At 49.3% G+C, this 15,334-nt stretch overlaps 1 protein-coding gene across 1 annotated transcript; it reads left to right on the top strand.

Moving 5' to 3' along the window:
- The first annotated feature begins 625 nt into the window (after nt 1-625).
- Nucleotides 626-14,547, top strand: LRRC74B (leucine rich repeat containing 74B). Its single transcript, XM_063315804.1, has 11 exons — nt 626-963; nt 3,455-3,736; nt 4,683-4,825; nt 5,788-5,920; nt 6,444-6,650; nt 9,360-9,469; nt 10,529-10,644; nt 12,182-12,260; nt 12,352-12,447; nt 13,370-13,486; nt 14,440-14,547. The coding sequence occupies exons 1-11, from the start codon at nt 645-647 to the stop codon at nt 14,458-14,460; spliced, it is 1,623 nt and encodes a 540-aa protein (XP_063171874.1). The 5' UTR covers nt 626-644; the 3' UTR covers nt 14,461-14,547.
- The last annotated feature ends 787 nt before the right edge of the window (nt 14,548-15,334 follow it).

The following is a 15,334-nucleotide window of genomic DNA, read 5'->3' on the forward strand; positions in this document are numbered from 1 at the left end:
ATCCGCTGGCTTGCAGCAGGGCGTCTGCCGGGAGCGGCATAAAAGTCAAGATGGCAGCCCCAAGGTGCAGCCGCTCGCCAGATGAGGTTCTGTCGGACCATGCGCCTTTCCGACTATCCCTGGGCTGGAGGGAGCGCCCGGCCGCTTGCCACCCTCAGAAGGGCCAGAGCGCATCTCCCGGCAGCGCCGCGCAGGCCCTCTATTTACTGCGGTCGTGCGGCGTCCGCAGCAACGGGAAGGGGGGACTGGGGCCCTTTCGCCCACGGCGCCGGACGGCTCCTCTTTGGGGAGGGCTAGGCAGCGCGGCTGCCGCCCAGGCCCCTCTCAGTCCTGGCCCACCGGGGCTCCGCGAGGCTGTTGTTCGCCCGGTTGGCGGCCAGACCACGCGGCCGACCAGCGGGGCACTACGGCAGCCTGGGGACTGTGAGGGAAAGCCCGCCTTTCCGTAGTGTCGCGGAGCCCGCCGAATGTGTTGCCAGGTAACGCGAGCGGAAGACCATAGGTCCCGGCGTCACTCCCTTCTCCAATGGTCACGCCCGATTTCCGGCTGCGCCCGCCCCTTCCACTCACCGACCCGCCTCCGTCTCCTGAGCGGCAACCCGTTGCCATAGCAGCAGAGAGCCGACCGGGCCCGAGCCGCGCCGATGCCCAAGCTGCCGCTCTCGCCGGTGCCCGAGCAGGAGGCTGACGCGGCGGGGGAGCGGCTTTCCGGGAGCGCGTCCCCGCCCGCGGCCGTCGCTCCGAGCCCCTCCGGCTCGCAGGACTCAGAGGCAAGGGCGAAAGCGCCGCCTCCCTTCCTCAGCCTGATGTCGGACTTCAACTCCCTTAACTCCCGAGGCTGGGGATCATGGGAACTGAAGTCCAACATGGGCAGGCTGACGGGAGCGGCCGAGCCAGGCTGCAAAACGGGGAGGACCTGGCCGCGCGTGGGATTCTGGGATGGTAGTCCTCGGCAGCGCGCCGGCTGGGGATGAGGGCGGTTGTAGTCCAACACGTCTGGAAGGCTGTGAGGAGCTTTGGCGAGCAGGGGTGGCTGGGGATGATGGCAGTTGTAGTCCAAATGAGCGAACGCTGCTTTATTTTGGGGTTTTATTTTTATTTAATACTGTAAGCCGTTCACATTTGAGATTGGGATGACATCGCATCAATACGAAATACTCCCAATGGGCTGCTATTGTCTTTTAGGTTATCCTGTTTTGCAGGGGGGCCACAAGGAGTTCACTAAATAGGAGGTTTTTATTTTTATTTACTTATTTATCAAATTTCGTCACCGCCCATCTCCCCCCAAAAGAGGAACTCTGGACGGTTTACAATAAAGCTAAAAAAACCCTAAAATACAATAAAAACAGGATATATTACATACCATATTAATAGAAATGTAAAGTATAAAATAGTATCCAAGATAGCAAATAAAAGTTCTGATTCAGATTATAAACACACGGGGACCACTTTAAGGCGCCAGCCACCCCCAGGACTGACTACCCCCTTCCCGCCCCAAGCGGGATGGCACAGCCAGGTCTTTAACTTCTTCCGGAAGGCCAGGAGAGAGGGGCCCTGCCTCACCTCCGGGGGAAGAGTGTTCCACAGGGCGGGGGCCACAGCAGAGAAGGCCCGCTTCCTGGTCCCCGCCAAACGAAGTTCTCTTACAGACGGGGTCTGCAACATGCCCTCCCTGCACGACCGGGTGGGCCGGGTCGATGTAAGGGGATGAGATGGTCCCTCAGGTAGCTGGCCCCATGCCATGTAGGGCTTTAAAGGTGATAACCAACACCTTGAATTGGACCCGGAAGCAAACTGGCACCCAGGAAAGGTGTTACATGTGCCCTTCTAGGGGCACCAAAGATAGCCCGCATGGCTGCATTCTGGACCAGCTGTAGCTTCCAGATACTCTTCAAGGGTAGTCCCATGTACAGTGCATTGCAGTAGTCTACATGGGAGATAACAAGGGCATGAGTGACCGAAGGGTGTCCCGATCCAGAAAGAGGTGTAACTGGTGCACAACATGAAGTTCCGCAAAGGCCCTCCTGGCCATGACTGCCACCTGCTCAGGAGTCGTGAGTCCAGGAGGACCCCCAGATTCTGCACCAGGTCTCTCTGGGGCAGTGCAACCCCATCCCGAACTAAAGATGACAATTTCCCGGAGACAGAGGAGCTGTCAACCCACAGCTGAAGCCTGTTGTTCCCCATCCAGACCCCCACAGCCCCCAGGCACGGGGTCGGATCTCTCGCTCCCTATCAACACCAACTGGGACCGGCCCTGGAGGAAGGAGGTGAACCAGCGCAGAACCACGCCACCCACCCCGAGCCAACCCAAAAGAATACCATGGTTGATGGTATCAAAAGCCGCTGAGATGTCAAGAAGAGCAAGGATGGATACACTGCCACCATCCCGCTCCATAAATGTGACCAATGCCGTTTCCCATATCCAGGCCTGAAACCCGACTGAAAAGGGTCCAGATAATCTGTTTCATCCAGAATCCTCTGGAGTTGCAACGCCACCACTTTCTCAACCACCTTCAGTAAAAAGGGGAGGTGGGAGTCCAGACTAAAATAGTCCAGCACGGTCGGGTCCAGCGACGGTTTCTTGAGGAGGGGGTGCACCAGCACCTCCTTAAAGGCAGCCGGACACATCCCCTCTCCCAAGGATGAATTCACCATTGCCTGGACCCAACCACATGTCACCTCCCGAGCTGCCTTCACCAGCCAGGAGGGGCATGGATCTAATTGACAAGTGGTGGCAGTTACAGTCCAGAGGTCCCTGTCCTCGGGCCCAACAGGTTTGAACTGTTCCCAGATAACTCCTGAACTCTCCTGGCTAAATCCAGGATGGCACAATGCAGGGTCGCATCCCAGGCTTGGCCCCAAGCGCATAAGCCACCCCCAACATAAGAAGGAGAAGTGCTGGGTTTTGACCATGTCTCTCTCTCCAGTCTGATTCGTGCAAATCCAGATGTAGCAAAATAAAGGTGGCTTTAGCTTCCAGTTTTAAATACAGTTTGTCTTGGGTAAACAAGGTTAAGAATAAGTTATCTGCAATTGGAACTTGGCTTCTCCCTGGCTCCGAAAAGCAGGGGGATCCACATGGAATTACTTTGATGATCTTATATTCTGGAATGAAAAACTGTGGTGCAAATTTCCTGATCTAGTGTCTAGTTTGGCATTTTGTTTTCATTGGGAGGTGAAAGCATGCTTCAGAAAGTCATGCTGCACTCAGTTATTGGATTGCTTATAAATTCCTGAGATAAAGTTAGTTAAAGTGATGTAATTACAAAATGAGCTCCTTCTTAATCATACTAGCAATAAAGAGGGGGAAACCCTGGAATGCATTCAGTATTTCCATTGGAATATTGAGAGTCTATTATTTATTCTAGATCCTGTATTTTTCCCAGCCTGACAGAAACCCATATGTCTTATTCTGGTTTCTAAGGCTGCTGATTATTCTGATTGGTTGCAGTTGCTAGTTTGAAAAAAAAAATCTTGTTTTTCAAGGGTTTTGTTAGCTGGACTTCTGTATCATTACTTCTTTTGGATATAATTATGTATGTTCATATGTTCCTGTACTTTGACATGGCATTATATCAGACTTTTTCAAGGTCCCCTGATATATCAGAACTCATCTGCCAGGAGGGCAGTGCCTGTTTCTTGGGGAAAGCATCAAACCCTTCTGAAGAAGAAGATGAGAAAGAAGAAGAAGATGATCAAGAGGAAGAGTGGGACACAGACCTCGAGATAGAAAGTATGGGTTAGACAAGGATACCATGTTGAACTAGGCAGTGTTTCTCAGCCTTGACATTTTTAAGAAGCATGGACTTCAACTCCAATGGTGGCTGGGGAATTCTGGGAGCTGAAGTCCACGTGTCTGAAAGATGCCAGGGTTGAGAAACACTGAACTAGACCCAGGGAGACCCAAGCATTTTTAGTTCATCTTCAATTGTAGAAGCTCCCTGGGTGACTTTGGGCCGGTTGTTCTGTCTCAGACTGACTTACCTTACAGGATTGTTGTGGGAAAAATAGCAGTGAGCCCTACGCAAGCCCTGTTGAGCTACTGATGTAAAGGCAGGATATAAATCTGTCAAGCAAACAAAGAGCTTTCAGGGCCTAAGCTGGCAGCTTTTTCAGCCATCAGGTACCACCTCCCCATCAACCTGATGTTAATCTTAGACAGTCTCATGAGAATTTGGCCACTCTTTAGTTAACATTTGTAATTCTTAATTCCCATATTTTTAATTCTGGGCATCTGATACCCTGTTGTAGAATGTTAGGCCCTGCAGTCTGAGCAATGACTACTTTGCCTCTGAAAGCTTGGCCAGTCACTAGTCGTTAGCCTGGCTTCCACAAATGTGTCTGTTCCTTTTTAAATCAAGTAATGGTTGGTGGCCATTTTCAATACATTGTGGCTTTGGTGCAGCTCTTGTTAATTTCAAAACAAACACACCACGCTGTTTTGAGAATTACTCTGAGAGTGTCATTACCGCTCTCTGTGCTTTTTGTATTCAAGACTACTGAACTGTGCATCCTGGCCGGGCCTGTCTCGCCTTGTGACGGTGGCGGGGCTAGGGCTGTGTGCTGCAGTTCCTAAGGCCATCTTGCACTGCCAGAAACTAGAGTTGAGTCAAGAGTCTGGTTGTTTTACAGAAAGCCAAGGATGACCATTACTTCAATTTTTCCTTTCCCTGGCCTAGAGTCTACAATAAGCTATGATCCTGCTGGGAAAGCCAGATACCTTGAGATCTGCCAGGCGTATGGCGTTGTCCCCATCTCTTATTTCTTACGACACATGAAAGATTCCAAACTGACTCTGAAGCATCGTGGCCTTAGCCCTAAGGTAATTGCTGCCAGGCACCCTCTTTTGGCCCTGCCATGTTGGGACTTGTGCTGCACTCTGCAAGCGTGAATCTCCCTGCTGCCCTTCAGTGTTCTCTCAGCACTCTTCCCCTTCTCCTTCTTCATCTGCATTGCACTTGGGGATATTGTCTTTCTTTACAGAATTGTTTGTGGGAATGCTCAAGGAGCATTATGGTACCAACTCTACAGTGTTGCAGAAGTATGGAGGTGTCACTAGCCCCTGGGTCTGATGTATTCCATTACATTTTACTTTCAAAGCTAAAAACGTTCTTACAGAGAAAAACAAGTTGATCACATCTAAAGGCGATACAATCAGTAGCAAAGCATGAGCAACTAATTTGGTCAACATAAAACAGAAACAAAATAGACCAACTGAAATGACGACTTAAAGTGGTGAAGAGATCCTTGCCTGGCACTAATTGTCCATTATGAAGTTGAACTTGCGTGACAACTAAGAGATCCTTGCCTGGCTGAGTGGGGCTCTGGAGAGTCTTCCAGGGCAGCGTCTCCCGTCAGAACACAGTACCCTCTAGGCCTTGCATGATGGCAGCTGGGGGGGTGGGGGCTGATGAAGCGTGCAGAGGAGAAGACGGGACCCGCTGCTTCCAATCCTTCATTTTGTAACTTTTGGCAGGTGCCGTTTCAGTTTGCAACTGCTTGTCCCCAGAGGTGGGATGAGTCTGTGCTTTAAACAGGATCCAAAAGAGCTGGGCCAGTTCCTGGTGGAGAAGGCCTCCGGGGGCCTTAGCCATCCTAGCTAAATAGGATGTCTGGGTTCAAAGGCAGCAGGTGCCGCTGACATGTGGGGGAGCCCCCGAGGCCTGTGCTTGACCTGTGTGGTTTGTCCCCCCGGGAGTCCAGACCTCGACTGCTACCGGAGGACTGGGCTAGATCTCGGCATTCTGCCCTTGTAGCACTTCCCTCCTCTGCCTCTTCTTTTAGGGAGCCAAAGCACTCGCTCTTTCCCTGACCAGCAACGCGTCCATTGTGAAGTTGAACTTGTGTGACAACGGGCTGGATGGAGATGGAGCAGTTGCACTGGCAGAGATGTTGAAGGAAAATTGCTGTATTTCAGGTGCACATCTTAATTGGGGGATTCTGAAAATCGCTTCAGAGCAGCAACGAGGCAAAATGGAGAGTCCGTGTAATACGTGAGATGCCTTGGGTTGGCTGCTCGACTGTTGTTAGTTCCCTTCTAAAACTCCCAGTTATAAAAAGCAAGGATTAGCTTTTGCTTCTTCATATGATGTGGCAGTAAAGCTTGCGATTATGTTGAAACAGGGTCTTAAAAATGTAGTCCTCTTGACTTTTACGTTGTGCAACCTGAGCATAATGATTCCTAATGAAAAGGTGGCTTGATTGTTTGTGGTTGTTTTACAACATTTGCATGCTGCCCCAAATGTAGACTCTGTGTTTGATGGATTGAAATGAGGAGTGTCCTTCTCCAGGAGATTGTCCACGAAACCAGTTGTGGCCCTTGGCCAGCTTTCATTCCTGGTCAAAGAAAGGATTGAGGGACAAAGACATGTAGGGATAATGGGTCTAGGGGATTTTGTATGGCAGGCCAGCTCAAGATCGACATTCTGCTTCTCTTTCAGAAGTTGATTTATCAGAGAATAGAGTTGGAGTGAAAGGCGCGGAAGCTCTGTCTGCAATGCTTCGGGAAAATCCAACTCTTGTGACCGTGAAACTTTCAGGAAATAGCTTAAACAACAGTGCGGCCAAATACCTGGCAGACGCTTTTATGACCAATCACAAAGTGGAGTGCCTTGACCTGAGCCACAACATGCTTGAGGAGCCAGCAGGTAAACGCCACAGAAGCATTAAATTTGCTTGTAGGTGGGGGAAGTGCTGTAGCATATGTAAGAAAGACACACGCACGCACACACAGACCATTTGTGGCTCTCTGAACCCTTGAACACCATATACCTTCAAGGGAATATGAATTGTTAAATTAAGGACAAGCTCTGGTTTTCATAAGCTGGGAACTTAGGATTTTTGTTGGTGGGAAGAACTGTGCAATTGTATATTCTTTACCATACAGATCCGTTCACCTATCGGCAGCTGCTGACAATTGTCAGTGTTCTTTGCTGGTTAAAGGCTGTAACAAAATTGATCTGAAATTGTCAGTATTCTTTTCAGAACGTACCACTTCTCTGACGCAGCACTTCTTTCCTTTCATTAAAAAAACCTGCACTCTGCCTGAATGCTGGGCTGCAACTCCTGCCGGCCCTCCCTCCCACTTTTCTTGCCTTGTTTCCTGTTACGGCTTGGAATCTCCTTCTGTGCCTCACACCATGAGAGGTTTTTACCTTCCCACCAGCCCTCTTTCTTTCTTCCCCTTATGTTTTGAAGAAGACTTTGTGATTTGATGGGGACAAAGGAAGAGAATGTATGCAGAGAATAGGGAAGAACCACCAAAGTTGAAAGAGCGAAAAAGAGGAAAAAAAAATTAAGGTAGGGATTAGAAAGTTGGGCTTAGTTAAGTTTCTACCTGCCCCTTAAAGAGTTTTTTCCATTGGTTTACCATAAAATTGCTTCCTGAAATAAAATAATTGATATGTAATACTAAAATTATGTAGAAGGAGCAATTAAAATCAGTATTAGAAGGTTATCAATATAATATGCATAATAGAGAGAGACAAAGCTGGACCTGGGAAAAGAAAAAAGTTTTTATGTATTGCTGAAAAGCATAATGCTTACCCTAACCCAGGTGAACCTTTCTGGGGAGAGTAGTCCAGAAAAAGGATAAAAAGTGAAGTCAAGTCTTTGAGTTGAACCTGGCTTCAGTTATGTACAAAGACACAGTTTTCTTGAAAAAAAAACCCCGAAGCGGCTTGCCAATGTTTTCTTCTAGGAAGTTTTGTCAACTTGCCAGTTGAGATTTCCAGGGAGTTGTCTGTCCCAGTGTTGGCCAAAGCCACCTGTAGCTTTATGTGACAGCAAGGTCAGCCAGAAGCTGTTACATGCGGGGACAAAGTAAAGGTGCCACCAGTGAAAAGACCACATCTGCCCCCTGATCGTCTCCTCAGAGGAGAGGGATCCCTGGAGAAAAGTTTTGAGGATGGTTTCAGAATACAGGCAGGTGCAGGAGGAGATGGGTGTCTCCATGAAAGGCACTGAAGATCCAGATCAGCCCTCTGACCTGAGCATAAAAATGATGCAGTGTGCTCACAACCCCCCATCTCAGCAGTAAGTGGCATTCTGAACAGTTACAGTGTCTGAACTGTCTTCATAGGAAGAACACCTTATGATCATCTAAGCTAAAGGTTGCCATTGATGGCTGACTAAGACTAGATTCATCTTTGGGTCCACATGGGGAAAGGTGTAATGGTTCTTTAAGAGATGAGTTTGCAGTAGAAAAGGGAATCTAGAATTCTCTCTTTCAAGAGCCAGTTTGGCACAGTGATTAAAGGCCCTGGGCTAGAAACTAGGAATCTGAGAGTTCTGGTCCTGCCTGAGGCACAAAGCCAGCTGCTGATTTGTGGTCAGTCCCCCGCTCCCAGCCCAAGAAGAACACAAGGGCAAACCACTTCCAAAAATGCTACTAAGAAAACTGCAGGGACTTGTCCAGGCAGTCACCAGGAATCAAGACTAACTTGAAGGCCACAAAGTAAAGAACAAGGATTTCTTCCACCCCAGACTTTAATGTTTTGCTCCATGACCATAAAGGCTGAAACCCACATGGCTGTGCACTAAATGCCCCAAACTTCTCCAGAGTGCAGAATTCCAAACAAAAACTTTTTGAAGAAAAACAGAATAAGCCCTTCAGTGCCTTTTCATATAAAACCTCAATTGCTCCGTGAACTTTCTTCCAGATTCTTCTAGCGGTGAATATTTTTCAATTATTTCAATTTTACTTCTGGCGAGAATCCTGCAGACAACTCAGTCCTCCTGGGAAAATTGGGTGGCTCCAAAATCCACCTAAAACTTCCTCTTAGATCCCAAGTCCAACTTGTGGAACATCTTAAGGTGCCTGAGGAGGACTGGGCTTCCATGACACACAGTTTAAGAAATACTGCTCTAAACTTTGTGGCTGGAACAGCCAGGGCTGGCCCGAGGTAGGAGGAGAAAATCGTCTTTCCACATCAGGGTGTTAATCCCCTGAGAACGTCTGTGCAAGCAGCTCGCCTCTTCGATGGGGACTGTGCAGGGGAACGTCCTTGTGAATCAAGCTGAGCCTGCTATGCTAGTGAGTGAGCTCTTTTGGGAACTCTCTGGCAATTCCCACAAGCAGGCACTCTCCAGAGCTCCTGGCTCCACGGGGACCTCCTTTTGCCACTGCTTGCAGATCCTGCTGTCCTTCCCTTCTTTCTCTGAGCTGGAATATCTGGTGTTGAGAAGAACCGCCTTGTGGAAATTCAGCAGAGAAAGTCACATTAGGTTGGGTGGGGGGAGGCTGCTAAGTGTGGCGTGGGGGGGACCAGAGGGTGCCATTCTTTTCCAAAGCCGCTGTCAGTTTGACGTCTCAGACCTCTTTCCTGTTTCTTGTGTTTCCATCTACCCTGAACCAGGAGAGGCTCTGGGAGTCGCTATGGCGGAAAATGTGGGGCTAAAGGAACTCAACCTCAGCTGGAACAACTTTCGGGGCCAAGGAGCAGTGGCTGTCGCCAGAGGCTTGGAGGTAGGAAAGGGGGTTTCTGGAGCTGTCATTCTGAATAAACTGGCGAAGCATAAGATGCTATTTCGCCCCTCCACTCCCAAACAAGTCTGAAAAGTTTGGCCCTGCCCATCCTGATGGCATCATGACATCACAGGCCACATTCCCTGCGTCTCCTAGCAGGGGAGAGAGGCAGAGTGCAGCCCCCAGGATGAAAGGCATTGCCCACCTCTGCTGTTGGGCATGCAGTCGTGATGCAGGTCAGAAGGTAACTGGAAATGGAAGACGCTCTGGAAGCTGTGCAAGCCAGTTCGGGGGGAAGTGGAGTGCATGTTCTCTTCCTAAGCAAGGTGAGGAGAGCCTGCAGAGCGCCTTAGAGTAGCTCTGCTCACGAGGCTGGAAAGGAAGGGGGGCTCAGAGCGGAGCAGTGCTCAGCCACCCTTCCCACCAGGATGTGTTGGGGATCCAGCCCGTTTCTTGGTTGCTATCTTTCTCTTGCCTGTTTTTCCCATCTCACCAGGTTTGGTCCCATTCTGTTTGGATTTTGGAGACTGATCATGCTAATGGGCAACAGAATCCTATGTCCCTTCGTATTGGGGGGGTCCAGGGAATATGGTCAAGAAAAGTCAAGATGGTGGCCACGATGGGACAATTGAAGCTCTGCCTGGCATTTATGTGCGTCGGATAAAAACAGGTGGAGCTTCGACTGTATCCAGTTTGGCTGCCATCTTGACTTCTTTGACAATGCCTTCTGAACACCCTTGCTTCACATAATTCCTTTTCAACATTCTCTGAGCTGGAAAGAATAAAAACAGCAATTCTTTATATTTAGGGGGAAGTCGCTTTTGAAGCCAAGCGGGTTACCACCTAAACAGTGGACGAGGGACCCTGTTTGGAAAGAGCCTGGAAGCAAGTGGGGCATCAGAGGCTAGTCCTGGGGGTGGATTCAGGCCCCAGGGCTCTCCCTGAGTGAGCGGCTTGTGGCAGAAGCTATAGAGGGCAAGGGAAGGAGGTCTGGCTCCTCCAGTGGATGCTCCGCCTCGGACCATCTCCAAGCTCCACTCAATTTGTCTTGTTCCACAGGCTAATATATTTCTTCGAGTCCTCAATCTGTCATATAATGGCTTTGGCAACAGTGGAGCAGCTGCTCTGGGGGTAGCCCTGAAATGCAACAATGTGCTGGAAGAACTCCACATTGGGTAACGAGGCGCATGTGTGTGTGTGTGTGTGTGTGTGTGCGCGCACACTTCCTGAGTGCTCAGCGGTTTCTCAGTAATCCTTGTAACAACCCAGAAAAGTGAACAGTTTCTAGGATCCCCATGTGGTCATCGGGGAAGATGAGGCCACCAAGTGAGCTCCTGGCAAAGGTTGGATTTGAATCAGGGACCTCGCCTGTTTAGGGTGAGAGGAAAAGCTGACAGTCTCTTCTCTCCCATCTTCCTCTTTGTCCAGGCTAGTGTTTGGGGGCACCCTGGAAAAAAATAGTTTTGTTGGGCAACATACAAGTGTTGAAAATTAAATAAGTAGCCTGCTTTTCTTGCCTGGCACAGGTTCCGTATCTCAACATTGTCCCAAACAGGCTGAGCTGAATTCAAGGAACTTGTGGCCTCTTGCCAGTCAGGGAGGGAGGAACTTGGGAAGGCTGTGCCTGGGTCACCCAACGCTGTAAGGCAAGCCAAGCAGATCTCATTATTGCTTACGTGATGTTTGGTAATTGCAAACTATGGCTTAGCTTGATGTACCAACCCAGCCAATTAACCATGGTTAAACAAACTGTGGCTTACCATGAGGCTCTGTGTGCTACCCTACAGAAGAAGAATTATAAGTGTGGAGTTAGCTAGAAAATGCTGCTTCTTAAGAAACCATTTTCCTTTTCTGTTTTGCGAAATAAAATATTAAATAAACTATTTTTTAAAAAAGCCAAGTGCAGTGCCTGAGGGTAATCCCAGAAACTAGAATAAGACTTTTTGTGACCAGAAAGTGAATTCTTATGAACTGAGTGGCCTCTTTGAATTCTTCGGGAGCAATAGCTTGACCAGCCCATCCTGCAGTCTTCTGCTTTCAGATAGCTGGTGGGCTGCCATGCAAAGAATCCAGCAGCTTTTTCTCTTTCTCCCCAGAGAAGAGGACCAGAATGAAGGAGTGGGAGTTGCAGGGAAGCAGAATTCAGCCGCATTGTGGATAGCCAGCTGTGGGACATGGGCGCCCTCCCCTCTTTGCTGGATGGCTGCACAGGATGCTGGAGTTGCAGACTCTCTCAATTCCATGATTCCTGGCTGTCCTCTCACAGATGAAGCAAAAACTGTTGGAGTCTCACACAGAGGCAAAGGGTTTTTCCTTGTCCAATTACTGGAAATCTCCAGTTTGAAATGCTGGGAATTTAGTTGGACATACTGAGTACAGACTAGGAGCTCAGCCCCCGAGTGTGCTATTAGGGGAACAACTTAGACAAGATAAAAATGTGGGTGGCTACTCAGAAGTGTTTTCCTCTGAAGAGAATGTTTGCTGAAGTTAGTTCCTTTCCTACTTTCCTAGTTGGGGTCTTAAGACCTGACCAGGTTTAGAATCTTTGAATGCATTAACTGAGGGGGAAGATTTGATTCCTTATCACAGCTGGTGGATGTTGAAAGTAATTTTTTACTTACTTTCAACATTAAGCTAATGTGGGTCAGTTTGGATGGACATGCAGAGAGAGAAAGTGGAGAATTTTAGGGTGCTCGCTCTCTTTATTCTCAGTAATAACCGCATTGCACTGGAAGGGGCGCTCGCTCTTGCTTTGGGCCTGAAGGAAAACAAGAATCTGAAGAGACTTAGTGTGAGTAGCCTTTTGAAAGATGATTCCTGAGATCCATTAGGGTCCAGGGTAGACGATTCAGACAGTCGCTGTTCCTTCCTGTGATCTGCAGATGTCCAGAAACCCCATCCAGAATGAAGGCTGCCTTGGGATCCTCAGAGCCATCCGAGCAAATCCTGGAGCTGCTACAGAGTTTCTGGATCTTTCAGTAGGTATTGATTGGTGGTCAGAGAGGGAAATTGGCTGTCTGAGGTGCAGTGGACAATGCAGGATTGTCAAAATGGAGGGGGAACATAACAGACTTTGTTGTGGTAAATGACCAGAGTTCCCAAAGGACAGCGATTGGTGGGCGGTGAAGATATGAGTGGCATGCAGAGCAAAGAGAAGTCCAAACAAGAAATGCTGGGTGGATATACTTCTAGGTTCCGTGTCAGGGGAGCAGGCTGATAGACACAAGTAGCAGGAGCATGAAGGGAATCAGTGCTCTACTCTCTGCATATAATTAACTTGTGGAATTACTGTCACTGCATAGATTAAGGTAGAGGAAAGGCAGCCATGGTTTGGAAGTGGCTTGCATTTCTTTCTTCCAGGATGCCTTTTCACCTTCCCAGTTTCCTACTAGTCTCCCATCCAAGTATCAACCAGACCTGACCCTGCTTAGCTTCCAAGCCCAGAGAAGGTTGCCAAGTTAGGTTAAGATTAGGCTAGTGTGTTAAGGAAGGTAAGGCCTATTTACTGTGGAGATGCTCCATTCCAGACTCTGGGGGTCAAATAGACAGGGAAGGCTACTTCCTCAAGCCCTGAGGATGAGGTTTCCAGCTCAGAACAACACAGGGAACTAGGCCTTGGTCTGATCCAAGAAGGATCAGTTTCTGTCCTCACCCTGGGGCCTGGTCACTAATGTCAGCTGCTAATTTTCAGCTGAACCTGTCTCTCCCAGCTTCCTCTTTCCCCCCATCAGCAGAAGCAAGCGGCTGTTTTGACCTCTGACTGCTTGTTGGGCTGAACGGGTTGTTCCCTGCAAGATGACTTTCCATCTCTTAGATGGGAGACTTGTTTGTTTTCATCTGGCCTGGGACCATGGCGGCTTCTGCTCTGACTTGCTTGCTGTCCGGAATTCCTCTTTTCAGGCAATTGCGGTGAAGCAGGACTTCATCCGAGCGTGTGAGGCTGTCCAGGAATTTTTCCCAAGCCTTCTGATCAAACATGATGGAGCCACTCCCTTGTTCAGAAGAGAGTCTTTGCAGGTGCAGAAAGCAATTCCGCTTTTCTGGGGGACGTGTTTGTCTTTCCGTGGCAGTAGTGCCTCTGATGTGCTTGTTCCTTCCTTCCACTGTCTCTGCTCAAACAGGCCCAGCAGTGCAGTGGGTGGAGGGCAGCTGAGGGGGTCAGTGTGATGAAAAACATGTCTGTGGTAGCACCCCACAAGCCCCACCCTTTTCTACACACATCACGAACTTGAAAGGGGCAGACCTGGCAGCGCAAGGCTGCAGCGCTGCTTTTGTTCTTCTGACAAAAGCAGGAAGGCCCTGCTGGACAGTCCTGGCAGGTTTTGCAGCCTCTGGAATGCTTTGGCTCTCAGTGCCTTGACCGTAAATGCCTGCAGCATCTGGGCTCCTTCTTGTCCAGGGAATCCCTTTGAGGGGAAAACAATGCAAAAGCCTCTGTGAAGCATTCAGGAGCTCCCTGGAGCTCTGTTCAGATGGCTGAAATTACAGACTATGGCCCCGAGCAGAGGAACGCTGGGTGGTTCCAGACACCCTCTGAAAGGAGGCTCGGCTGTCCCTGAGAAGCTGCCCGGCTTCTCAGTCCTACACAGCAGCCCTGAGGGCTTCCAGCCAGACCAAATGATTTCTTCCACTGGATCCTTTCCTGGCCAGGGCCTGCCTTCTAGGAGTCACTCAGGTCTGGCGGAGGATCCCAGCTCTGTGTGAATTACTCCCCAGCGCTGGGGTGTGTTAGATAGCAAGCCTGATTCTGACCCCCGGTAACACTTCCTTTAGGCCCTGCAGATTCACAGAGCCAGGAGCTCTTCTTCAAACTTGAGGCCTGGACGCAGCCCAGCCAAGCTCTAGGTCCAGTTGCTCCCCCCAGCCATAATTTGCCTCTGCAGCTGGTGAGATCTGAGGGTATAAGAGCAGTGTCAGAAAACAGTGGCATTGACTCCTTGGTGGACTTGTGTTTGTTCTCCCATTTGCAGGTTTCCAGAAGAGATTCTTGATGGCCCTGGAAGATCTCTGACTGGCCTTTTCTCATTTATGTGCCTGATGGGGGAGTCCTGTGAAACTTCTGGCAGTGCTTAACAGAGGTCCAGGCTGTGTGACCCCCACCCCCAAACCACTGTGTTTGTCTTTATGCTAGCACTAATATGTTGTGTTAGGTGCCACCTTTATGTGCTGAATTACCGCTGCAGGGGCTTCCTTCCAAAGATTTTAGTATCCTGCTCATAGCAAGATTAGGGGATCCATTGGCCCAAGATGGGACAAGCGCTCCTAGATTTTCCCTTTGAGGCAAAATCTTCCAGTGATCTGATTAAGCAGGATGTTGAGGCTAACAGGAAGCAGATAAAAATCTGCTTTTCGGGGAAGGAACTTTGGATGGGTAGGAATATTGGGTGCATTTATTCTTTCTCGTTTTACAGAGTTTGGGAATGGCTATTTGATCCAAAATCTGTTCTGGTACTTTTTTTTTTTGTCCATTCAGTCATGTCCTATTCTCGGAGAGTGCCTGGACAAGTTCCTGCAGTTTTCTTGGCAAGATTTCAGAAGTGGTTTGCCATTGCCTCCTTCCTAGGGCTGAGAGAGAGGGACTGGCCCAGGGTCACCCAGTGGGCTTTGTGCCTAAGGTGGGACTAGAACTCACAAGCTCCCGGTTTCTAGCCTGATGCCTTAAGCACTACACCAAACTGGCTCTCCTGGTACTTTTAAGCCAACTTATTTTGTGTGCCAGTCTCAATATAAACTTTTCCTCTTGCACAATCTGCACAGCTTTCCCCGAAAATGTTTCCAGTTGCCAGGACCATGCAGCAGACTTCCTGGCTTGGCATCCTCCTCCCAGAGGAACATCCCCCTACAGGCAGCCCAGTCCTGTTAACC

This window comes from Candoia aspera, chromosome 15 (assembly GCF_035149785.1).
Source record: "Candoia aspera isolate rCanAsp1 chromosome 15, rCanAsp1.hap2, whole genome shotgun sequence".
NCBI lineage: Eukaryota > Metazoa > Chordata > Lepidosauria > Squamata > Boidae > Candoia > Candoia aspera.